Source organism: Pelecanus crispus, unplaced genomic scaffold (genome assembly GCF_030463565.1).
Source record: "Pelecanus crispus isolate bPelCri1 unplaced genomic scaffold, bPelCri1.pri SCAFFOLD_54, whole genome shotgun sequence".
Classification (NCBI taxonomy): Eukaryota; Metazoa; Chordata; class Aves; order Pelecaniformes; family Pelecanidae; genus Pelecanus; species Pelecanus crispus.
The window spans coordinates 491,562-516,895 of NW_027461485.1; the positions used below are offsets into that span (position 1 = coordinate 491,562).

A 25,334-nucleotide genomic window follows, 5' to 3' on the forward strand; every position below is an offset into this window, starting at 1 on the left:
ACCCTCTGTAAGCTTCGTTTTGCATACAATCACGGAATCAGAATCATTTAGGTTGGCAAAGACCCTTAGGATCATTGAGTGCAACTGTTAACCTAGCACTGCCAAAGCACCACTAAAGCAGGTCCCTAAGTGCCATCTCTACATGGCTTTTAGATACCTCCAGGGATGGGAGGAGATGGATGAGGAGAAATTGGAGGAAAAGGTGAAGGAGGAGGAGGAGGAGGAGGAGAAGGAGGAACACAAGAAGGAAGATGAGGGATAAGGAGGATGAAAAGATAGGACAAGGATGAAAAGGAACAATGAGGAGGAGAAAGATGAGAAATGAGCAAGAGGAGGAAGAAGAGGAGGTGGAGGAGGAACAGGAGGAGAAGAAATAGGAAAAGGAACAGGCATAAGAAGAGGAAGAGGAGGATGAGAAAAAGGAGAAGAAAAAAGGAGGATGGCGACAGGAGGATGAGGGGGAAGAGGAAGAAGGAAAGGAAGAGGAGGAATAAGAGGAATAAAATTAAGTTGAGTAGGAGGAGAAGGAAGAAGAGGAAGAACAGGATGATGAAGAGGAGAAAGAAAAAGAGGAATATGAGGTAGGAGAAGAAGAGGAGGAGGAAGGAGGAAGGAAGAGGAGGAAGCAGAAGAAGAGGAGAAGGTGGAAAAAGAACAGAAGGAACAGCAGGAGGAGGATAAGACCAGGAGAGTAAACAGAACAACAGAGTAAGAGGAAGCGGAGGAAGAAAAACAGAAGGGAATAGGAGGAGGAGGAGTTGGAGGAGGAGGAGTTGGAGGAGGAGGAGTTGGAGGAGGGGTATAAGGAGAAGGACTATGAAGAACAACAGGAAGACAATGAACATATAGAGGATAAACATGCAGAGGCATATGAGGAGACAGAGGAGAAAGAGAAGGAGAATGAGGAAGAGGAAGAAGAGGTGGAGGATGACAAGGAGGCTGAAGAACAGGAGTCAGAGGAAGAACAAGAGGAGGAGGAAGAACAGCAAGAAGAGGAAGAGGAGGAGGAGAAGGAAGAGAAGGAGGAGGAGGGAGGAGGAGGAAGAATGGGAGGAGGAACAACAGTAGCAGGAACAACAGGAGGAGGAAGAACAAGATGAAGAACAACAACAACAGGAGGAGAAGAAAAACAGGAGGAGGAGGATGATGACTATGACAAAGAACCAGAGGAGGAGGAGCAGGAGGAGAAGGAAAAGGAGGAGGAAGAACAGGGAAGAGGAAGAGGAAGAGGAGGAGGAGGAGGAGGAGGAGGAGGAAACGCCTCCAAATTCACTCTAGACCGTCAGCACATCAAAGTTCTTGGATGGAGCACCTGCTGCATCCATTTGTCCACAGGAATTCACTAAATCCAAGCTTACTGGTGAAGCCACTACTCACAGGAGTTGCTCCACATCATGACCATGACTCCTCTCGGGAACAGATGGGAAAGCTCTGCATGACAAAGGCTGTCAGGATGTGCTCCAGAAACAGAAGCCCACTGCAAGAAGATCCCTGTCACCTAATCGCACAGAAATAATTCCAGCTCAGTGAAACAATTATTGAAAATGAAACACACAGAGGAGCATCCACCATCAAAACTCTTTCAGTCGTAGTTTTAACTGCCACAGAGCTGCAGGCTGATGACCTTACCATCACCGTCACAGGACCCCAAAAGAAATGGTAACTGGCAAACAGTAACTCTGCCCATAGCCCGTATCTCTCCAGCCTTCAGAGGCAGAATAGCTCAGCCCACAGCTCTGCAGGTACAGACCAGCCCAGGCTTACAGCCTGTGTCTGCCTACTCCATCATCTGCCCAGAAAGTCAAATCAGCGGCTCCCGTCACGCAGCTCCCCCTGCCCAGGGCTGGGGCTGGCAGCACAGACAGGCCTGCATTTTGGGGAAGCCTTGGGGCCCAGAGCAATTCCCGGGCAGCTCCCTCCCGGCAGCTCCCTCCGCGGGCAGGCCCAGCCCCCAGCAGAGCCCTGAGGGAGGGCAGGGCTGTGCACAGCCCTTGCGCTGCTGAGAGAACAGCCCCAGGGCCATGGCCCTTCTCGCAGGCCGTCTCTCCGCAGGCCCAGTGTCCCGGCGGGCTGAGGAGCCGCTGCGGGCTGGGGGGCAGCGGGCGCAGGGCAGCCCTGGGAGGAGAGGCGCGGGCTGCCTGTGCCCGCCTGGCAACAGCCACGCCATTGGCCACAGCTGAGCCAATGAGCGGAGCCGGAGGCGGCCTGTCAGTCCCAGGCAGCCTGGGGCGGGGCCGGAGGGGGCAGAGGCCGAGCAGCCTGAGGAGAAATGGGGGAGGGGGGGAGCGGGGGGGGGGAGCCGGGGAGCTGCAGGGGCGGGGGCGGGAGGAGAAGGAGAAGGAGAAGGAGAAGGAGGAGCAGGTATTTCCCCGTGCGGGTGGGCCTGGGGGCAGGGACCTGGAGACCTCAGTGCCCTGGGCCCCAGCATGGCCCAGCTCCCCAGCCCAGCCCCGAGTGCTCAGCCCCAGGGCCAAGGCCACAGGCAGGGTCCGAGCGGTTCCTGCTGCTGCCCCGAGGGTCGCCAGCCCGAGCCCTGAGAGCTGGAGGTGGGTGTCTGATGTGCGCAGGGCAGGGGAAGGCGGAGTGGCCTCCTCTCCAAGAGACGGCTGCAGGCTGTGGAGCGGGCGTGCTGTGGTGGGGACAGAGCAGGTGCCTTTGCTGTCCCCAGGCCTGCATGTGGGTCTCGTGCTCATGGACGGCCCCGTCTCTGTTGAGAGGCTTTGATAAATGGGGATTTGCAGGCATGGAGGTTGTTTCTCCCTCCAGGTGAGAGGGACTTTGTTGTCAGAGGAGCAAGTGTGGAGTGCTGGTGGTTGGATGCAGCTCCCTTGGGAGATGGTTGTGCCCCTCTCTTGGCCCCAAGGTCTGATTTGTGCCTTTCCCCCCACGCAAGCTGTGCTGCTGGCTTTTGGGAAATGGGGCTCCAGAGGGTGGATGGTTTTACCACAGCCGGGAAGTTCCAATCAACCTGTCAGGGATTTTTTGCTTCCTGGTTCTTGCAGTAACAGCTTTTGTTTTTTTTTAAAATGTATTATTGCCAAGGAAATGTGATCAAGGAAAGCACAGCATTTAGCTGTGCTTGCTGTCTGTGTGGATTGTGTCTGTCCTCAGCCACGTGCACAGTCGTTTTCAGCTGAGGAATGGGACTATTCCAGGGTGAAGTGAGCAGTCGGGATCCCAAGCCTGTTGTGTTTAAGGCAATGAGGTGGCAGTGTGCAGTTGGAGCTGTCTGTGTTGCTTCCCCTCTTGACTGCAGTGCTCCCCTCTAGCTGTCTGTAATACTCACTTCTGCTACACGGCTCCATCAGGTTTAAATTTCTGTAACTTGATGCTACACTTGGGAAGTGTTTTGACTTGATTGTTCACAGATTTGAAAATTCCCTGTTCAGGTCTCTCTACTTTCTTCTCCCCGGTGTTCCGCAGAACTGTATTTGTGTGCAGGGTCTGCAGAGTCTGTGTTTCCTCCCCGTGGTGAGGAAAATCTGGATGTGAAAAAGAAATCGATAGTGATTCTGCAAAGACCCCTTGTTTGTGCTCGTTCTCCCGTTCAGTTGCCTGTTGTGGGTTCTTAAATGATGTGAGTTACTCTGAGCCTTAGCAGTCCCTTGTGTGCATCCCTGCACTCCGGAGGTGCATCAGAAACTCTGGGCATTGCTTATGTCAGGCAAGTAACCATAGCCCTTTCTGAAAAACAGCTCTTGGGTGAGTTAGTTCCTGGCCCACAACAGAAGGGTTTCTGTTTGCATCTGCAGGAACTCAGGAGCAAACCCTGCTGACAGAAGGCCTGAGAAGAAAGGGAAGACTAGAGGGAGAAGAACAGATGAGTAGAGTTGCCCCAGATGGTGTCTGACCTCCTGGCCTGGTGACTCTGGGTAAGGGTGCTCTCAGGGAGTTTTCTAACCTTTTCCAGTGCTTGCCAGCAGAGAACTGTCGTCCCTGGGGGAAGAGCAGCACCCCCCCTTCTTTGTGCACCGTCCCCCCAGGATCTTGTCACGCTGCTTAACCTCCCGCGCAAATAGAAGTGGCTGATAGTTGACTTCTTTGAGGAGGCTGGGGTGGGCACAAGGAGGATCCCAGGAGCAGACTTCATTCAGGTCCTCAAAGGGGTGTGTAGGGAGCAGAACGGGAGTGAACTGCTGCCACTGCCATATGTCCTTGTGTGCAGAGCTGGGGTGGTTCCAGTGGAGGAAATGGTGGTGGTTCAGCAAGGAGCACTTTCTCTTGTCTTACCCTCAGAGGACGATTCCCACAGTCTGGAAAGCTGGATGGGAAGTGGATGGCAAGGATGCGAGAAGTGGGATGTCATGTAGAGTGGGTTGTGGGAGTGAGGGTACCTGTTGCCTCATGGTCTCCAAAGAGAGTCGCTGCTCATCCTGTGTCTGCCCAGATCCTGCTGCAGACACTGAACTGGCATCACGTTTCCCAGTGTCGATACTTGACCTTTCCACCACCAGTCTCGTATATATATTCCCATTGTGCTGCCTTCCAGCACATATCTGTGCAGCACTGCTGACCCTGAGCTTCACTTCCCGCAGGGTACAGCGGTACGGAGCTGTGAGGAGCATGCTCATGTCTACAAGGGTTCGGCAGTGCAGGTGCTGACTGATATTCTAATGCAAGCCAAAATAAGCCGTCTTGAAAGGCAGGGGCTGGGAAGTTTGGCATGTTACCAGGCGAGAGGTCTGCAGAAGGCAGCAAAAGCCCGGTAAAGCCCAGTAAAGCTGTTAGTGCTTAAACCTGACCAGGTTTTCTTTGTGCTGTGCTCCTGTGCAGAACAAGAGCAAATCTCATCCCACCTTCGTGTGGGGCAAGCCTTGATGCTTCTGTGCTCACACGGCCCTTTTCCGTCTTGGTTGCTAGAGCAAAGTTGCCATGAGAGACAAGGCTCAGGAGGACCTGGTCATCTTGTTGATTTCCTTGAAGCGGGGGAATTTTACAAGCAGTGGAGATGTGACTGAAGGTGCAGACCAGTGCCTGGAGATGAGGAAAGGCCAATGCAGTGAGAGCAGAAGAGGTGAGAGGAGCACAGTGTGCCGGGAGAGCATCTCTGTATCCTCATTGACGGGAGATGCCAGAGTGGATGCAGAGTATGGTTCCCTGAGACCATATAGCAGCCTATAGCAGAGTGGTCAGGAGAAGACTGCTGGGGAAGAGCTGGAGAAGCCAGGGGATGTGCAATGCTGCAGGCAGCCCAATGGCAGGAGAGAGGTTAATCAGTCCTTTGGGTTGGTCTCAAAATGTGAAGCCTGAGGTGTAGCGTCCTGTACTGAGTTTTGGGGGTTAGCATTGATCCTCCAGCTGATCCAAAGCAGACCGTTTCTGCAGCTGTGGGTGGCAGCTGGAAAACAGAGGTCCAGAAGACCTTGCTTTTTAAAAGCTAACCCAGAGCAGAAGGCTTGTCATGGTACCTGTGTGGTCTTGAACTGCAGTTTTCACATGTTTGAGAGAAGAGGCATTTGGCTGCCGGTTTGTAGTACCGACTGTTTTGCAGGTTCAACATACTTTGTAAGCGTGGAAGAGACCTGAGCATGGACAGGCAATGCTTCAGGCAACTGCAAAGTAGAGGTGGGGGCAGTGTGTAGTATTTCTGTCAGGACCAAAAGCTAAAGGATGTTTCCATTCAAAGAGGCGAGTCTGTTGGGAGCTCCAGTCTCCAAAATTGCAAACCCCATGTGTTAAACAGTTCTCAGCCCTGATGTTTCTTTCTGCTACTCTCTAATGCAATTTCTCCGGGCTTTTTGTTTGCTTGGGTTTTAGTCTCTGGTAGGTGTCCAAGCTCAGTTCCATCAAAGCACTTGCAAACCTGCTACTCGCCCACCTTCTGCTGGGGGCCAAGCCAAAGGAAGAAGCCTCGTGCTTGTATCAAGCCCAACGCAAAATTAAAGCACTGAGAAGTTCCCCGAGTCAGCCCTGAGCCAGAGTGCAGGTATCTAAGCTGCGATGAGGTGGAAGAGCCTGGAAAACATTTCATCGGCAGGAGGCAATGGAAGAAGGCAGGGTGTATATGGCACCTGGGATTACGTGGTAGGCTCAGTTTTGTTAGTGGATCAGTACTGTACTTGAACATTGACTAAGCCCCAGGCCAGAGCAGAAATTCTTGTTACTAATCGCAGGTGCCAGAGCACTCGTTCTGCTCTCTCCTCCCTGGTTCATTAATTTAGTCTTTTGTGTATATGCAGGGCCTTGATAATGCTACTGTGTGGGCACCATGTATGTGAGTGGCAGGTTTTCTGTGTGACTGATGTTTCTTTTAAACAGGAACATCTTGATATGTACTCCCCAGGAACTAAGGAAGTGCAACAAACTGATGAAGAAAGAGGTGCCAGTGAAGGAGGGAGTGTAGGTTAGTTCTGGTTTTAAATGTTCTTGGCTGTGTTCTAGCCAAAAGCCTTGGCTTAAACAGCTGAAATGAGCTGAACCACTGGGTATTTTTCATCCCTACACAACTCGGTATTGCTACAGACATTACCAGCCATAGTCATGGACTCTGAGCCTGTACTGTAGCAAGGTCAAAGCAGGTGTTAAAAAAATTTTAAAAAGTGTGCTTTTCCAAGATGCTTACAAGATTGAAAAGAAGAGATGTCTGTGGGCAGGTGGGAATATCCAGAAATGGGCAGTGTCACCTGGAATGAGGAAGAGTGATGTGGGTCCAGCTGTAGCGTGCCAGTTTTCATGGCCTTGAGCAGCAGAGCAAGGATTTTGAGGCAGCAAGGCCGTCTGCCAGGGTGTGTGAACAGCTCTTCGCGAGCATGGGGATGGCGATGGGAGAAGACAGTGCTGTTCCTGTTGGTGTGTAGCAGGTGACAGTCAGTGGAAGCTGCTGTCAGGACGTGTAATTAGGAGCCGTTGTTGTGGTACTCGGTGGGAAATAGCATGAGGGAGGAGGCTAAGGCATGAAAGGCCGCATTAACTGTATGTGTGAAGTGAGGGGAACAACGGGACGGTGTTAAGGAGACTTAGTTGCGATGAAGGCAGTGAGTGAGATGATGCTTGTAGGAGCTTTCTGAGTGAGTGAGAATGTGGCAGGGCTGCATGTAAGGAGAGAAAAGGTTGTGGCAGGAGTTGAGCTGATGAGAACTCAAGCAGGAGCTGATTTGGGCGGTGTCTGGCGAAGTCGTCATCTTGTATGTGTTGCACAGAGTGCGTAAGGCCTGACTGCTGGCAAGGAAAGGAGCGTGAAAGGAGTGTTGGAGTGCCAAGGAATGGGGATAGATGTGATCCCAGAGTCATTTCTCCATTTTCCATGGGCTGTCTGTATAACCCCATGTAACTCATCTTGCATTCAGAAAGAAGTGGCAGCCTTTTGGTGAATGGAGGGGAAAAAAAAAAAGGTAACGTATGGCAGAGCTAGAACATGGAGTGAGATTACCATGCTTAGTCTGACCATTCTAGAGTATTAGAAACATTTCCTTGAGACACTTTGCCAAAAGGTGGCCCCCCCCCGCCACCGTTCCTCTCCAGTTTTATTGCTGGGCGTGATGTCATATGGTCTGGAATATCCCTTTGGTCAGTTGGGGTGAGCTGTCCTGGCTGTGTCCCCTCCCAACTTTCTGTGCACCTGCAGGGTCAGACAGCAGGAAGGAGCTCCCCGCGGCATGCTGGCTGCTGTAGTCAGACACGGCATGCAGATAAGAAAGTATTTGCCCCTGTAACTGTATACTTTGCGTCCTGGCACCTTGCATCAGTTGGCATGGGCCAGTTGCAAATTCTTTGTGACACCGTCTTGGGGCTCAGCTGTGGGCAGGGGTTTTGCTGGGTGTGGTCCAGGCAGCGCCGGACAAGGCTGTAGAGGGGTGGGAGCGAGCTGGGCAGCCGGTGCAATGCCAGCTCCGGGATCTCACTGTGTGAGCCCTGGCCAGCAATGGCCGCTCGCCAGCCCGGTGTGAGCTGGGTTTTGCGTGCTCAGCCAGTCCCTGCCTGGCCCCCTGGGGTGGCCGCAGCTCCTTGCCAGGGCTGGATCCGGCTCGCTGGCTGTGATGCTGGTGCTGGGGCAGTGATGGTGATGCTGGTACCGGGGCGGTGATGGAGGCCTCCATCCTCCCGGCGTTGATGCAAATCAGCGTGGTTTCTCCCATGCGCGCCCACCACCCAGAGTGATGCCCCATCTGCCCACGCTCTTGGTGGCCATCCCCAGCCCAGCTCAGGCACCTGTGGCGTGGGCAGGGGCTGTGTTAACCCCCGCACCCCACCTCCCGCTGAGCAAATGACCGCAGGCAGAGAGAGGCACTGCAAAGCGAACAGCCAACACTTTTAATAAAATAGGAAGAAGCAGGGATGTGGGAGAGGGCTGGGGCTGGGGCTGGAGCAGGTGGGTGCAGGTCTCTGCCTCCGGATCTCCCCCTGCGTGTGGGTGCTGCGGGGGACGGTGCTGGACCGGTGGCTATGGGTAGCCATTGCTGTCGGCTATCTCCATGTCGATCTCCCTCTGCACAAAAAACTGCAGCTGGCCCAGTGACATCTGCATGGCCGCCCACTGCCGCTGCTCCTGGGCCAGCTTCTTCATGTGCTCGCGCTCGGGCCGCTGCTGGGGTGTGATGGGCACTGACTCCTCCTGCTCCTCCAGCGGGGTGGGCGCAGCTGCGAGGCCCCCCGAGGGCCCCAGGGCCGGCACAGGGTCGTCAGGGGAGCGTGGCAGCCTCGGCGGCATGCGCAGGTGCTGGGGCAGCCCCTCGCATGGGGTTTGGCCCGCCGTGGGCGACAGGCGCAGCCATCTCGGCTGCTTGGGTTTGGCGGCAGCCCCGGTGCGTGCCTTGCTGCTTGATGCCACCACCGGTGCAGTGTCCTTCCTGCCATCAGCTGCCTTGGAGGCAGCTGGCCCCACGCTGGGTCTCGGGGCCGTGGGCTTGGGGAGGCTGGGGGGCATGTGGGGGCTGGGCTGGGTCTCCGGGTCCGGTGGTTGGTGCACCGGCCCCACCAGCTTGACTCTTTGCCCCAGTGGGTGTAGGCACTGGATGGAGCTCAGCAAGTGTGCCCTCAGGTCGTTGCGGGGTGTCCTTAGCCCCTGTGGCGTTTTGGCCTGGACTTTTTTGCGCAGCGGCCTGTCCCAGGCTCGCATGTTGAGGGGATCCACGCTCTGCACCTTCTCGATGAGCAGCGGGCGGGGCGGGCAGGCGAGTGGCGGGCGTGGGGTGCTTTGCCCCCCGGTGTCCCCAGGGATTCCGGGTTGCTTGAGCACTGAGGTGGGTATGTCTGGGTCCTCAGGTGCCATGCGCTTGCTGCTGCCTGCTTTTTGCCTGCTACTGCCCGCCTGCTGCCCACTGCCGCCTGCCGCCACGCCGTCCCTGCCCAGCTTCCCCTCCCCCAGGGTTTTGGATTGTTTTGCCACCTGGCACAGCACCATCTTCTTCTTGGGTGGCACGTTGTCCTGCGGGGAGGTCTCTTGCGCCTTGGGGGTGCCCGTGCCATCGAGGGTGTTGAGCCAGGCGAGCGTGTCGTTGGTGTTGGTGTCAGCTGCCTGCTGAGGAAAGGGCTCGGCGAAGGGGTCTGGCCCCTGCTTGGGCAGGTCCGCAGGCTTCTCCGGGGCTGCCAGGGTGGTCACCACTGCTGAAAAAGCAAACAAAGGCAACCGAAAGCCCGGGGCGATGCAAGCTTTCCTTGGTGCGGGCCGCCCTCCCGCAGGTTCTGCCACCCCCAGTTCTCACCTTTGGGTTTGGTTGTGGTTGTGCTGGTCAGTGGAGCCAGGGTGGTCTGGTAGGGCCTGGCCACCGCGTCGCTGTTCTCGACGGCCGCTGCGTCCTTCTTAAAGGTCTGCGATGGCTTCTGGGCGCTGCTGGGCAGGGTGTGGAGTGCAGCGGGGCCCTGCACCCAGTGCTGAGCTGTGGGGCAGTGGGGGGCCGGGGCGGTGGGGCAGGCAGGGATGTGCAGCGGGCAGGAGCCCGTGGGGTTCAGGGGCTCACCTGGCCCATGGCCCCTGGCCCCAGCCCCATCGGCTGTTGGGGCAGCAGCATCCCTGTCACCACTGGCTGTCCCCAGCCATAGGCAGTGGACCAGGGAGCAGCCACGGTGGGGTACTGCACCATGGTGGGGAGCTGCACCCCATGGGGGAGCTGTATCCCATGGGGGACCTGTGCCCCATGGGGGAGCTGCAGCACGGTGGGGAGCTGCACCCTGGGGGGAAGTGGCATCACATGCGGCAGCTGCACCCCCTGCCCCGGGGCCCCCAGGGGCCCTGGCACCCCCTGCCAGCTGCTGTCCTGGGCCAGCTGGAAGGTGACAGTGTGGAGCTGGGCAGGCTCAGAGGACACCATCAGCCCCGGGACAGAAGGCAGCACACGGGCAGTGACTGGTAGCAGCATGGCTGGGGCGGTGAAGCTCATGCTGTGCACCTCCGATGCCATTGGCAGGCGGAGAGGAAACGTCCCTGTCGGGGGAAGCAAAGAGGGGTGATGGGGTGAGATACTGGTGGGCAGAGCCATATGGGGGATTACCTGGAGGGCAGGAGCACCAGGAGGAGCAGGAGCCTGCTGCTGTACCTGCCATGGCGGTTGGTCGGTGTGGGGTTTGTTGGGGACAAACAGCATTGTGGGGGGGGGGCGTCCCCATGGCGATGGTTCTGCCAGCACCTGCTTCATCCAGCCTTGCGATGGTTTGATTTGTCATACCACAACGACTTCCCATCTCAATGATTTCCCTGCCTGCTGATGATTTCGTGTCTGTTTGTAAAAAGCTGAAAGGGAAGCAAATATTCATTTACATCTCCTTTAAGCAAGGCGAAATTGAACAAGGCTAACTTTACTTTTCAAATACTTTCGCTGTTGTCATGGAAGCTTACAACTCTTTAGAGACAACCTGGCACATTCAGGTCACACTTTTGTTTAACGTGATTGCCTCACTTGCAAATTGATGTGAACACTGAAGTACTTGAAATACGGATACTCTTGAGTCGTTCATATATCTGTATGGTGATTTATTTTAGGGTTGGTAGCATTTACAGGAATGCAAAAAAAAATTTTATTCTGTGGAGGCATTTGTTCATGTGTCTACTGAAGTTTCATATTACCTTTTTGTAAATGTTTTTCTGCCTCTAGGCTGTGAACAACTTCAGAAACGGAACTGGCTACAAGAAAAGGCTTCCTAAGCAGATTCAGCAGCAACAGCAGCAGCAGCTGCCACCAACACCACTCCTGACACCTCCTACTGCTCTGGTGAGTGCCACTCAACTGTCTAAACCTTCCACTCTGACAATCAGCATTTTTTTGGAAGAAGAAGGTAAGTTTTATTTCAACATATGCGCTGATTGTGGTATTTTCGTAGAGCTTATTTTCCAACTGTTTGCATTTATTCACAAGGGCTACCAGGATCCTGTACAAAGACAGCCAGCATTAGCAAGTGTTCTGGGCCCCCAAGGACAACCAATATCCACAGCTGGTAAGTGTCTATAACTTCAGGATTTCCTTAAAAGAATTATCTTCAGACCAACTGAATGGGATTTTGGGGTTTTTTTTGTCTCCCCACTCCAATAGGTCATCCAATGACAGCCAGAACAATTTGCTCAGCAGGTGTCAGACCACGTTGGGAACTGTGAGTATTCTACAGAAATTCAAGAGATGACTACTTGTAACCTGTTAAACAAGGCTGTAACATAGGACTTATACGGCAGCTGGTTTATAATGAACTGAGTATGCACAGATCGCTGTGGAGAATACAAGCAGTAATTAATTTTTAGATGTCTTAATTTGAATTGGCTTTAAGAAAGGGGATATGTGCTTGCAGTAAGATTATTTAAAACAAAACTCCAGTACAGGACGGAAAAGAGGACTCTGAAAAATGAACTCTTTTTGAGGAAAACATAATTACATATAAAAATTGGCATTTTAAAATTGAGCTTTACTGTCTTGAGGCTAAATCATGTTTTCTTGATGTTTGATACTGCATGGGTGCTGTTAAGATTTGCTCTTTTTGCATCTTACTGCAACAAAAATGATTTGCACTGCATGTAGTCGCAGAGGAGTGAAAAATTCCCGTTCCTATACCAGTAGAGGCCAGTATACACCACCAGAAATCAATCAACAGCTGTGGTAGTTCATGAGAGAGAAGTGAGTGGAAATAGACTTACCCTTCTTGGATGTTTTTACACTAACAAAGCAGCAGCTGTTGTGTCTTGTAAGCAGAAACTCTTACATGTCATCAAGTTCTTCACTCTGCAGTAGCATCACATCAGCAGCTGAAAGAAGCTTTGCCATAAGCATATGGGAGAGGAAAAAAAAATAACCCAAACCAAACTTGGGAGGAAAAAACCTGGGGAGAATGACTGTTTTGAATTATCTTCATTATTTTTTTCTGTGTTGTGTTTTCCTTAAGGTCCAAGTCTCCCTGTAGGGCTTCATCTTACTCTAGAAGTTCATATAGCGACTCCAAGTCAAGGTCTGGTTCTTCCCGCACTCGCTCCTCCTCTCGAACATTTAGACGTTCCCATCCTTGCTCCTACTCGCGATCGCCACCGTATCCAAGAAGAGGCAAAGGGAAAAGTGGTAACTCTCATTCTAGGTCAAGGGCACATGGTTATCACTGGTCAAGGTCAAGGTCACCCCATACTGAAGATCCCGTTCACGACCAAGGTGTCCAGTATTTAGAGGCCAGTCTCGCATTAAACAGACTATACCTCAAGGGCAAGGAGAAAGGCAGTATCTTAAGAGACACAGAGAAGTTCCACCATATGGTAGGGAAGCTCACTATGGCAGATCTGTTGACTTCGGAGATCGATCTGAGAAGGAAAGATACAGCGCGTGGGAAAGGAAGGTGGACACCGATGGTGAAAGATCTGCTCAAATAGAACCTCCTGTGAAAAAAGTGAAGAAGGAGTAGCCAGACACAGACAGAGTTAGAACATCTTCCTCTTAGAAGGATAAGAATATTTTGATACTATCCCGTAAAGAGTAGTTCCCACTTTGGGAAGATAGAAGGGGAGTACCTTTTGCGGGGGACTGCACTAGCCGTTCTGGACCATGGACAATTGCATGGCTGTTTTCCACTTTTCTTTACTAGCGTGTGTATAAACACAAATCACATGTTATAAATAAAGCTAACATTCTTTTAGCCTCGTGTATTCCCTGGCACGTCTGTATTACATTTCTAAGTAGCATCTTACCATAAGGGAACAGAGAAATCTCAAAAAAAAAAAATTAAAAAACAGGAAAAATCGTGGAGTGGGAGGGAAGACTTAGTCTTAGTTAGAACTAATTCAAGTAAATGAGAGAGAAAGCAAACACATTTCCTTCTTGTTTGCTCTGACTGTCCCTGATTTGGGCTGTGGGTGGCTGTCGCAGGGTGGAAGCCTTGCATCTCTCTTTAGAAGTCCTCTCTCCCTCCCCCTGTCAAAGCACTGCAGCCTCAGGTGCTTTCTAGTCTTGGAGACACAATTAGCTTCATTCTTAAAGCTACCTCAGGTCTTGGTCTACAGGGTGCGGTTTTGGGTTTGCTTTGGTTTCATTTAGTTTCTTTTTTTTTTTTTTTTTTTTCATACGTGTATCCTTGTATGAATTTCAAACCAGAAGCTGGATCTTAGTGTGGCAGGAATAAATCACTGGAAAGCTTGCTAATTCTTGTTGAACAGTAAAACAGCAAACCTAAAATTAGTGAAGATTTTTTTAAAAAAAGATGCACAAAGCTTATACTTTGAGTATTTCTTCATTGTCTTGCTCTTCTGTTAGCTGTCATTCTACACTTGCAAATTTGTGCTGCCGTCCTGCTGTTACTGCAGCCAAAGCAAGCAAGTGGATCCTTTTTGGTTTAGTATGACTATTTCAGTAAGTGAAAGGATCTCTGGTTGGCATTTGTCCTTAGAGGCTGCAGAAGTGCAGAGTCATGCCCATTGTTTTAGTGCCATCAAGCACAGCTGTGATCCTTCCTGGCTGAATTTTGAGTTTAGCCAAGCTATTGGGTTTTAGGAAACCACTGTAATTTACATGCAGCACTGCAGCAGTGAGATTAGCCTTTTCCTGCTATTTTCTGTCCCCTTCCCCACTTGCTTTGTGTTAGTTTCTGTTTAGTCTTCTGTTGGAAGTGGGAGTTAATACATTGACTGTCAGTTCTGGGTTTTGGGGTTTGTCTTTTCTTTTTCTATTTTTTTTTCCCAATTCTTCTGCATTATTATCTTCGGGTTTCATCCAAGTTGCATACATCGCCTGAGGATGGAAACATTTACCCTGCTCCTGGGAGCAGGGAGGGCTCAGGAGCATATCTGAAATGCTTGTACAGCAGGGCAGGCAGTGTGAGAAACAACCAAGCTGAACTGGAAGCCTGGGTCCGTTCCCAGAGCTAGGATATCATTGGTATCAGTGAGACTTGGTGGGGCAGCCAGGTGTCAGCTACAGCTGCTCACATGCTGGAGTGCAGGGCAGTCCTGGGAGAAAAGCAGGAGCCAGGCACGTGCGTTGCATTTGCTGAGCAGGGCTGGGTCCCCGGAGGGCAGAGAGCAGTGGCTTGAAGAATGGCAGCCTCAAAGGGCGTGCAAGGTGCGGGAGCTTCCTGCTGCCACCCTGGCTTGTGGGGATAGAGCTGAGGCACCCAGCCGAGTGCAGCCTGGTCCCTAGGATGGCAGGGCAGGCTCTGCCTGAAAGTGGAAGAGCTGCTCTCAGGGCCCTTGAGGCGTAGCATGGCTTCATGGGCACCAGAGCTGGGCCCCAAACCAACTGGCTCAAGGCTGCTTTGGATTTTGGAATGGACCTGAAGGTGGTGCCCAGTATCTGCTCAGAGCAGACAGAAGGCGGCCTTAGAGCAGACAGCTTGTCTCCTGTGGATACTCTGCTATTGCAGCCCCAGATTTTGCAGGTGGTTAAGGGGGATTGATGTGAGAGGTGGCCACACTTGACAGAAAATTGAAGGAAGAGTTGTGGTCACTTTGGGGAGAGGAATCTGGCAGAGACAGCAGTACCCAGGAAACCCCATCAGTAATGGCATGGAAGTCCAAGACGACCTAGCTAACAGCGCCTGAATGACCACATCTGTTCCCAGGTGTGGCAAACATGGGAGCAAGGGGGGGGGGGGGGAAATAAGCAGGGGTAGGTCCCTTGTTTGGGAGGAGGCAAGGGTGGAGAAAGGCGGGAGTCAAGGAAGCTGAGGGGGGTGTACAAGCAAATGACCACAGGCAGAGAGAGGCACTGCAAAGTGAACAGCCAACTCTTGTAATGAATTAAACAAGAAGCTGGGATCTTGAAAACTGAAACTAAGTCCCTCTTTTCAGCTGAGGGAGGGAGCATCAGTGATGGCTTCAGGCTGTGTCACAGCAGGTTCCCCTGCAGCCCCAGGGACAACACAAGGGAGCCCAGAGGGGCAGAGCAAGTGCTGCCTTGGGCTGGTGCTGTGCTGCTGAGCTGGGCCGGGCTCCTGGGACACAGGCAGCTCCTGGCAAGCGGGCAGCGCTGCAGAGAGACAGCTCTGCCCAGGAGCAGCTCCTGTGCCAAGCGCAGCAGGGCTGAGCGCAGTGCCTGCAGGCAGGGAGGGGAGAGGAGGGAGGCAGAGAGAGGTTAAAGGCAGTGTGGGGTGGGAGGATGCTGAGAGCTCACTGCAGGAGAGATCTTCACAGCCCTTGACATGGTAAGTCACTGGCTGTAGGACAATACCGGTGCAGTTCCTGGAGGGATCTCCTGAAGCTGGTACATCCCACAGCTTACAGGATCTTACAGGATACAGTCATCTGACACAGTTGAACAGCCAGGACTGGTCCCTGTCCCTGCCCACTGCTGCAGAATAGGGCTGACTTCTCAAGAGCCTGTGGGCAGATGCCCTGCTCCTCATGGCCCACACGGCCAGCACCAACCAGGGCTTCAGGCACAGAGCTCAAGGAAGGTCTGCTAGAAAAAGAAAAGGGTGTCTATGTATGACAGGGGGAGTGTCTATGGGAAATGGCTTTCATTTTGCTCAGAGAAGTCTCCCCTAACTTGTCACTATCTTTTTCTCCAATGACAGTCCCCATGCCCAGAGGCAGCAGATGTCCAACAGCAGCTCCATCACTGAGTTCCTCCTCCTGGTGTTTGCAGACACGCGGGAGCTGCAGCTCCTGCACTTCTGGCTCTTCCTGGGCATCTACGTGACTGCCCTCCTGGGCAACGGCCCCATCATCACCACCATAGCCTGTGACCACCGCCTCCACACCCCCATGTACTTCTTCCTCCTCAAGCTCTCCCTCCTTGACCTGGTCTGCATCTCCACCACTGTGCCTAAAGCCATGGCCAATTCCCTGTGGGACTCCAGGGCCATCTCCTGCTTGGGATGTGCTGCCCAACTCTGTCTGTCTGTCTTTTTCATTTCAGCAGAGCTTTTTCTTCTCACTGTCATGGCCTATGACCACTATGTTGCCATCTGCAAACCCCTGCACTACGGCACTCTGCTGGGCAGCAGAGCTTGTGTCCACCTGGCAGAGCATGGCAAGCTGAAAAGTCCTTCACTAGCATAAGCAATACTTAGCAACAACTAAAACACCAGTGTGTTATCAACATTCTTCTCATCCTAAATCCAAAACACAGCACTATGCCAGCTACTAGGAAGAAAATTAACTCTATTCCAGCTGAAACCAGGACCGTATCTATATATACACACCTTAATAAGCTGGGTCAGAGAAATACATCCAGAAGAGTCATCAATCTGTTCACAAAACATTAAACACATATTCAAGTTCTACAATCAAAACACAGCAATAGTTCACCTCTACTGTAGCCTGAAAGGCTGCATTGTATCCTCTGAGTGTCACTGAAAGAGGCATTTCCAACCCAGTGTAATCTGTATTTGTTCAAAAAAGTGTCCAAACCTGTGACAGCTCCAGAGTGCCTCTGTGGTTAATGAGAAGAAACCAAACTCACCAAACCCGCCTGAGATCAACTTACTGCTCCAGACTATCTCAGAGAGGGACCCTTGTCAAATGCTCACAACTGCTTAAGAGTCAAAGGGGTAAGGAAGCTGCCAATTTTCAGCTAAAAAGGAATTTCTGAGAATAAACTGCAGCCACACTCCTCCCTCCCAGCTACCTATGGAACAGCTTGCAGGAATGAAGTCCTCAGGCCACTGGTTCGTAATGGACTGCTGTGTTTGTTGAGAACTAATGACTGGAGGGCAATTTTTCCACAAGGAAAAAGGGGAACTCTTCGCTTGCTCCTTTTCCAGTATACTCAAGTCTATTATGCCACAAGCAGCACTTAAGCTTACACTAGTAAAACATTACCAGAAAGACACTTGAATCACTGCTTATTATGCCTGAAGTTGTTCAAAAGCGTAGAATAACATTTCACAATGTAAAATGAACAGCTCTCCTCAAGGGGTCACTAACTGGATCAGAAGAGAGTAAAACCCTTCCTTGGAAAATGCTCTTGTCCTTTAGTGCCTAACGCAGTGGAAGAATTCAAGGGAGCAGTTTTAGCAGACTCTGGGGAAAAAAATCTCTACATGCAGAAGATGATTCCTCACTCCAGTTCATCATTCCTTCTCTATATGTTTAGAATCATACGGTGGTACACTAAAGAAAGGCTTAACTTCTGGGAAATTAAAGCAGCATCCAACCCTGAAGTCACCCAGCTCCAAAAGCATACTGCAGGCAGAAGTGAAGACAAATGACAGGGATTTTACCCACAAATGCACCAGGCTCTAACCTTGTGCCAAAATTTATACACTGGGGTTTAGGTATTTTCATTTGCAGACAAACTATTCAACTAAACTGCTTCATCTGAGAAAGTGGAAAGATCAAATGCAGAACTTGACAATAGCACTTTGTGTAGCAACGATGTTTAATTTCACGGCAATCTATGAAAGACATTTATTCACTCAGAGGGGCCCAAAGAATATCACTTCAATCATACAGTTTTAGGAACAAACACCCAGGTATTTAAGGACATGGAAAGGAATCATTTAGCTGCACAGAACTGTCCTCAAAACATATGGGATACGTGGCTTATCGTATTTGTTTGAACACCCAAATCAAAAGTAAGAAACAGTACCAAGTTGAACAATAATGGTTTCTCAGGGGGTTTTCATCACATTTTCAAAAACAATTAGGCAAAAAAAAAGTGTTTAAAAACAACAGCTAAGTGATACAATGTGAAAATGGCAAAAAAATGCACTCCAGACAATTTGTATTGCAAGAATCAAAAAGCACACAACAACCGATACAAACATACAAACTATTATGCTGAATCAAATACATTCTATTTACAACATATACTCTGTTTTACTGCAAAAGAGATGAAATTACTGTTTGGAAAATTAATACAAGGCTACATTGTTTAGAATTAAGTGCCGTGTGTAGAAAAACAGTGCGAGACTGTGGTTTTACATACTGGTTTTGATGGTCCACGCACTGGCTCTGTTCGACTTCTGCAAGAAGAAATGGAGGTGATCAGAACTTAAAATAGAGCACGTACCTCCTGAAGATGAGGAAGTACAAGGAAATGCTTGAGATTATCACACAGTGGTTTCTTCGTACATTTCCCTTCAAGAACGTACTACAAGGCAAGTAATGCATTTTTGAAGGCCTCTCCACCATTACAGCATACGGTCAGCATTCCCAAACATTAACCACTCTACCAGCAGTTTCTGCAATGTTTCCAGACAGAGGAATCAAAAGCTAATCTGCACGGCTAGTTTTCAACGTTACAACAGCAGTGCCATTCTTTCCTTGTCCCCACACACAGGGATTTAGTTGAGCTTTGATGCCAGCAGCATCTGTCCTCTCACTTTAGGGCAGCATTACAATACCAGGAGAGGGTGCCACCCAACCAGAAACGGAGGATGCATTCACAAGGCAGCACTGAGCATCCATACTTAAATTAACCCCCCAAACAAGGCCATGTTTATAAGCACAATGCTGTGGCGTCCACAATTACTCAGTAGTGCCTGAAAGCACTGCAACAACTGCTGCAGTAACATGCCCAAAGTTTACAGGCAGAGCCACACAAATTCAGGGTTTTTGGCTGGCAAGTGCTTCACGGGTGCCAGGATGCTGCTGTACTGTTTGTTCAAGACACACTGTAACTCATCAGTATACTTTATTTATGGGGAACCCACATCAGAAGGACATGGCAAAACCACAAGCTAATAACACCTACTAACTGTGGTGGAGAGGCCTATCTTTAAGAAGGCTGGAAAACATGACCATTCAAACAATGCTAATGTAGCTGATACACAACTGGACTCTGTGAATACAGAAATGACAGCAATAATGCTGTAGGCAGGATTGCATTTGAGTGTCTGTCATTTTAATCAATACGCCTGATTCTCTGTCCTCTCTAAATCTTAGGAATACAGAACTAAAACCTGGAGCACAGATATCAGCTTAGGGTAAAAACAGACTTAGAAAGAGAACTAGCAACAGTTGGCAACGTGCTAAACTGCTTCCTGCATTTCAGGTTTGGAAAGGATTAACTATTCCTTCATCGTACTCGCACAAAAGGCAATACACTTTGGGATATTGTTCTTTTTCTCTTGCCTGAAATGGATGTTGTCTTTAGGAAACTGATACGAATCCCTTATGAATGGAACTTCTTGTTTGCACGGTTCGCCAGCTGGCAACCCTTGGTCTTTCCTCTACAGCTAGGATGCAAAACCCCCAGCCTTGGGGCATAAGAATACCTGCCATATCCCACCCTCTCTCCCCCAAAGGCAAGAAAGAGTCAAACCCCAACAATCAGACACTTCTGAGATGGGAACAAGTTCTGAGTTCCCACTACGATGTGGCTCTGTCTTTACTATAAAAACAATAAAAGCAAACAGACATAGCAAGGAATCTCTCCAGACAGAGGAAACAGGATCTACATCCTGGGTATCAGCAAAATCAAGCCCCTGAACAAGCCCAAGAGTATCATCTTAAAAGTTACCATTGCTGCAGTTGGAACCCTGTGTCCCAGCAGGCCTGAACATGGAAGTTGACTTTGGGACAGATACATTCAGCTATCAGAAGTCCTGGTTAACAGGGGAGGTCCCTGATGACTGGAGGCTTGCCAATGTGACGCCCATCTACAAGAAGGGCCAGAAGGAGGACCCGGGAAACTACAGGCCTGTCAGCCTGACCTCGGTGCCGGGAAAGATTATGGAGCGGTTCATCTTGAGTGAACTCAACAGGCAAGTGCAGGTCAACCAGGGGATCAGGACCAGCCAGCATGGGTTCATGAAAGGCAGGTCCTGCTTGACCAAGCTGATCTTTTATGACCTGGTGACCCACCTGGTAGATGATGGAAAGGCTGTGGATGTCATTTACCTGGACTTTAGCAAAGCCTTCGACACAGTCTCCCATAGTATTCTCCTTGGGAAGCTGGCAGCTCATGACTTCGACGGGCATAGTCTTCGCTGGGTTAAAAACTGGTTGGGTGGCCGAGCCCAGAGAGTAGTGGTGAATGGAGTTAAGTCCAGTTGGCAGCCGGTCACGAGCGGTGTTCCCCAGGGCTCTGTTTTGGGGCCAGCCTTGTTTAATATCTTTATCAATGATCTGGGTGAGGGGATTGAGTGCAGCCTCAGTAAGTTTGCAGATGACACCAAGTTGGGTGGGAGTGTCGATCTGCTGGAGGGTCAGATGGCCCTGCAGAGGGACCTGGACAGGCTGGACCGATGGGCCGAGGCCAACTGTATGAGGTTTAACAAGGCCAAGTGCCGGGTCCTGCACTTGGGTCACAACAACCCCATGCAGCGCTACAGGCTTGGGGAAGAGTGGCTGGAAAGCTGCCTGGCTGAAAAGGACCTGGGGGTGTTGGTTGACAGCTGGCTGAACGTGAGCCAGCAGTGTGCCCAGGTGGCCAAGAAGGCCAACAGCATCCTGGCTTGTATCAGGAATAGTGTGGCCAGCAGGAGCAGGGAGGTGATTGTCCCCCTGTACTTAGCGCTGGTGAGGCCACACCTGGAATGCTGTGTCCAGTTTTGGGCCCCTCAATACAAGAAAGACATTGAGGTGCTGGAGCATGTTCAGAGAAGGGCAACAAGGCTGGTGAAGGGTCTAGGGAACAGGCCTTATGAGGAGCAGCTGAGGGAAGTGGGATTGTTTAGCTTAGAGAAGAGGAGGCTGAGGGGAGACCTTATCGCTCTCTACAACTACCTGAAAGGAGGTTGTAGTGAGGTGGGTGTTGGTCTCTTCTCCCATGTAGTTAGCAATAGGACAAGAGGAAATGGGCTCAAGCTGCGCCAGGGGAGGTTTAGGTTGGAAATTAGGAAAAATTTCTTTACAGAAAGGGTGGTCAAGAATTGGAAGAGGCTGCCCAGAGAGGTGGTGGAGTCACCATCCCTGGAGGTGTTCAAAAAATGGGTAGATGTGGCACTTCGGGACATGGTTTACCTAGTTTATCTAGTCTACCCTTGATTGGTTTAGTGTGGACTTGGTAGTGTAGGTTAATGGTTGGACTGGATGATCTTAAAGGTCTTTTCCAACCTAAATGATTCTATGATTCTATGATTACAATCTACCCCATGACAACAAAAATTAACAGTGGCTTTAACAACAAAGATGCAATCTGAATGCCTCTGTAAACTAATATATCCACAAAAGCAGCTAACACACTGAAAGCCCTAACAAAGGGTACAATGCTGTATGGATACTTACACAACATAGGTTTTGCTGGTACCTTTGACTCCTCCAACAGGGATTCTCCTAACAATCACCGATGAGTTCTTAGCAATCAGGGCATTATCATCTGTGTATTCTGAAAACAACACAAATGCAGACAAAAACTGTAGTCACTTTGTAAGAATGTATAGTACTATGACATTACACATCACTTCAGGGAATCCCTTCACAGGTATGAAAGCAAAACTTTAGAGGTAACATTGTGCTTTTAACATCTCAACACACTAACGGGACATTCCTAGAAGTCTTCAGATTTGGTCATCAAACACAAGCAGCAAAATCATTTCTGTTCTTTTAAAACAGTTTGTTGTTTGCCAACAGCACAATGGTCTCCAAGGTCACTCAGGACTGACAGAACACAGAAGACAGCCTGCCATCTGCATTAAGACCAGGTCAGAGGCCCAGCTGGGGTTTGTTGTTTACGTTGGTCTGTTGTATTTTGCCTGAGAAGCAGAATAGCACATGCTCCAAGTGTTTTCAGTCAGAATGTTACAGGGCAGGAAAGAGCATTCCAGAATCCTGAGCCCTCGAGTTTACAGTTCTTCCACAATCCTGTGAGAACATCTATTCCAAAAGACAGGTCAAGAAATTCAGATCAAATTAAGAGGAGGCAAGTTGAAATGCATCATTCCTGAGTGCAGGCTTTTTGAAGAGAACTCTGCCTTTATAGAACATGCCTCTAGAGTAAGCATGGAAGAGGACACCCCTGCCCCCCCTGCTATTTAAAATAGGACCCAACCATCCAGTATAGCTTCCCAGCATCTTCAAAAGAGTCCATCAGATCATTTTTTCCACTGACATTTAAAATCCTGTTACCTTTTAGCGAGTTTAAGCATCTACATCTGATGAATAAAAACTGAAATTCATGGTTATGCATTTCAAGCAAAAATTTGGTATACGTATACATTACACTGAAATGTATTCTCTAGCTTTGCTCTGAAAACCACAGGGAGATTTTTGTGTTTTCACATGGAAAACACCCTTAAGAAAGCTTCAGGAAGCACCTCTGTCACTAGTACACCAAGTTTAATATTTTAGACTCCTTTTACAAAGGTCAAAGGGCAACACAACCGACCTAGAGGAGGATCTGGTCACTGGTGAACAAGAGGGATGCTCTTTAAAGCATGACAGATACTCCTTCTTTAACCTCACCTTTAGGGAACACCACGCTTAACAGAACCTAGGGGAAGCAGACACTTTTTCTTCACCGCATTCTGAGTACGGATGAAAACAAAGCAACACACTTTGTAAAACTGGTATGATGTATATTGCAGTAACACTTTATGGGGTAAAATCTTTATGAGCATCATTTTCTCTTCTAAAACTTTGCTTTCTGTTCCTCACCTTCTGTAACAGAATCCACGTTTGGCCTATTTCAAAACATTTTTTCTCCTGGGGATAATAACTGGGCTCCATCACAGTTTATGACCATCCATCAGTCTGGTTTTAAGGCTCTGTTTGACACAGACCCAACTATTCCAGTAGTGACGCCAGCCAGTTGGCCATTCAGCCTGCTAGCATTCATGAAGCTGACAGTACCTTAGCAATTGAAGACAAAATTCAGAGACCCTTCTGCAGAAAAGCCCTTCAGGCAAATTAACCATTTTTCAAAAGCTCTTGACAATTTCATTCAACAGTAGTAGAAAAATACAAGACTCCTGAAATGTATCTCTATCTACGCGTGTCATGCAATCCAATGGCACCCCTAGGACCCCTAACATTGTGCTCTTAAGTCTCTTCACAGACATTCTCCTGAACATAGTTTAAATATCTTGTTGTGGTTTAACCCCAGTCGGCAACTAAGCACCACAGAGCCGCTCACTCACCCTCCCCTCACACCCCACAGGGATGGGGGAGAGAATTGCAGGGGAAAAAAAAGTAAAACCCCTGGGTTGAGATAAAGGTAGTTTAACAGGGCAGCAGAGGAAGAGAAATAGTAATACTACTGCTACTAATGAGAAAAGAACACACAAAGCACAAAGTGATGCCCTTTGTGATGCTGTTGCTCACCACCCGCTGACCGATGCCCAGCCCATCCCTGAGCAGCAATCGCTGAGCCCCAGCCAACTCCCCCCACTTTCTATACTGAGCATGACGCCCTATGGTATGGAACAGCCCTCTGGCCAGTTTGGGTCAGCTCTCCTGGCTCTGCCCCCTCACAGCTTCTTCTGCACCTGGCAGAGCATGGGAAGCGGAAAAGTCCTTGACTGCCACAAACACTCCTGAGCAACAACTACAACATCAGTGTGCTATCAACATTATTCTCATGCTCTCATTCTCAATCCAAACCACAGCACCACACCAGCTACTAGGGAGAAAACCAACTCTGTCCCAGACAAAACCAGGACACATCTGCAGATAAACAGGGAGCTTTAGGTGCCCAAGGCCCCGCGCCCGCAGCCCCCATGCACCTTTGTTGGTCTGGGCGTTGCTGATCTGCAGGTCGCAGTTGGTCGCCTTCAGCTTCTCGCGGCCCATGATCTGGCGCTTGAGGTCACACAGGGGGATGTGGAGGCCACTGAAGGTGACCGCATCATAGCTCAGCTGGGAGGAGAACTTGTAGTGGACGCACGGCATGCTCCTCCTCACAGCCCAGCGGGCGGCCACACGATGGGGAGTGGCCCCCGCGGCCCCGGCTCCTCCTCCGCTCCCTCTCTCACATGCAGCGCTCCCAGGCCCGACCGCTCGCTATGGCCACTCGGGCGCCCGGCCTCAGCATTCCACCCAGGGGTTTCCTGGATGACAAGTGCACAGGCTGCCTCCAGTGCCTCATGTCACCCAGCGTGTTACGGCAAAAGGCCTGCATCATGGGGGCACGGCAGCCCCACCCTCTTCCTCCTAACCCTGAGCTCTCCCTAAAGGCAATCGCCATTCCTCCACACCTTCTTCCAAAACCTTCCCGTCTACCACATCCACTGAGCGGGCAAGGGAGATTCTCCAGAAGCCCTTACGTGAAACCCATTCGAATAAGCCAGCACGCTGGCCATTTTTTTCCTGGAGGGAGTTCATCCAGCCCTGCACACTGCCGCATAACGTGGATGTTTGCAGAGAGATTCACTTGCTGTTCTGCAGGAAGCCACAATCGAACTAAAGGTAATGGTAAGAGTTTGGCTGCCACTACGGGCCCAGAGCATCCTGATTGCTCTGAGTCATCTCCTCTGGGTCCCAGCCTTACTGGTTTACCTGAACAACCCAATCCGGCACATGCTAACCCTTGCACAGGAAATCATTTGCATCATTCAGACTTACCTGAAGATTAGACTACCCTATTTGCACAACTACCAGGGCAATATGGGATAGGTGAAGAAAGGGCTTTCCAGGATTTACCCTCCACCTGAGCTGAAAAGGGGATTCTAAGTGCATTAATACCTTCCGCACAGGTTAGAACCGCTATCTCTTCTGCCTCTGGAGGTCGTAGCTACTGATAGTTATGGGAAGAAGTGTTACAGCCCTCTGATGGAATGTGGCACTAAGTTCCCCCTGTCTGTAACAGCTTTTATCCCTCGTTTATGGGTTGCAAAACTCGAAAGAGCTATTGTGAATGTGTCAAGAGAATTAGAAAAAGCCATTAATGAAACCGCAGGGAGTATTACAGCCCTACAGGAACAAATCAACTTATCACCACAAATGCTAATACAGAATTGATTAGCCTGAGACCACCTTTTAGCAGCACAGGACACAGTGTGTGCATTGTTGAATCACAGCTGCTGGGCTGTTTATGTAAATCAAGACCAGAAAAATGAAACTGATTGAAAAAAAAGAAAAAGACTCATTTAACTGTATGACATGAAGTAAGGCAGGG

At 50.3% G+C, this 25,334-nt stretch overlaps 1 protein-coding gene across 1 annotated transcript; it reads right to left on the reverse strand.

Moving 5' to 3' along the window:
* Window positions 1-15,764: 15,764 nt before the first annotated feature.
* On the reverse strand, window positions 15,765-24,109 carry LOC142597058 (E3 ubiquitin-protein ligase RBBP6-like). Its single transcript, XM_075727493.1, has 5 exons — window positions 23,944-24,109; window positions 21,509-21,608; window positions 18,264-18,300; window positions 16,537-16,581; window positions 15,765-15,791 (listed from the first exon to the last, which is right to left on the reverse strand). Exons 1-5 carry the CDS (start codon window positions 24,107-24,109, stop codon window positions 15,765-15,767), a joined length of 375 nt encoding a protein of 124 aa, XP_075583608.1.
* Window positions 24,110-25,334: the final 1,225 nt, after the last annotated feature.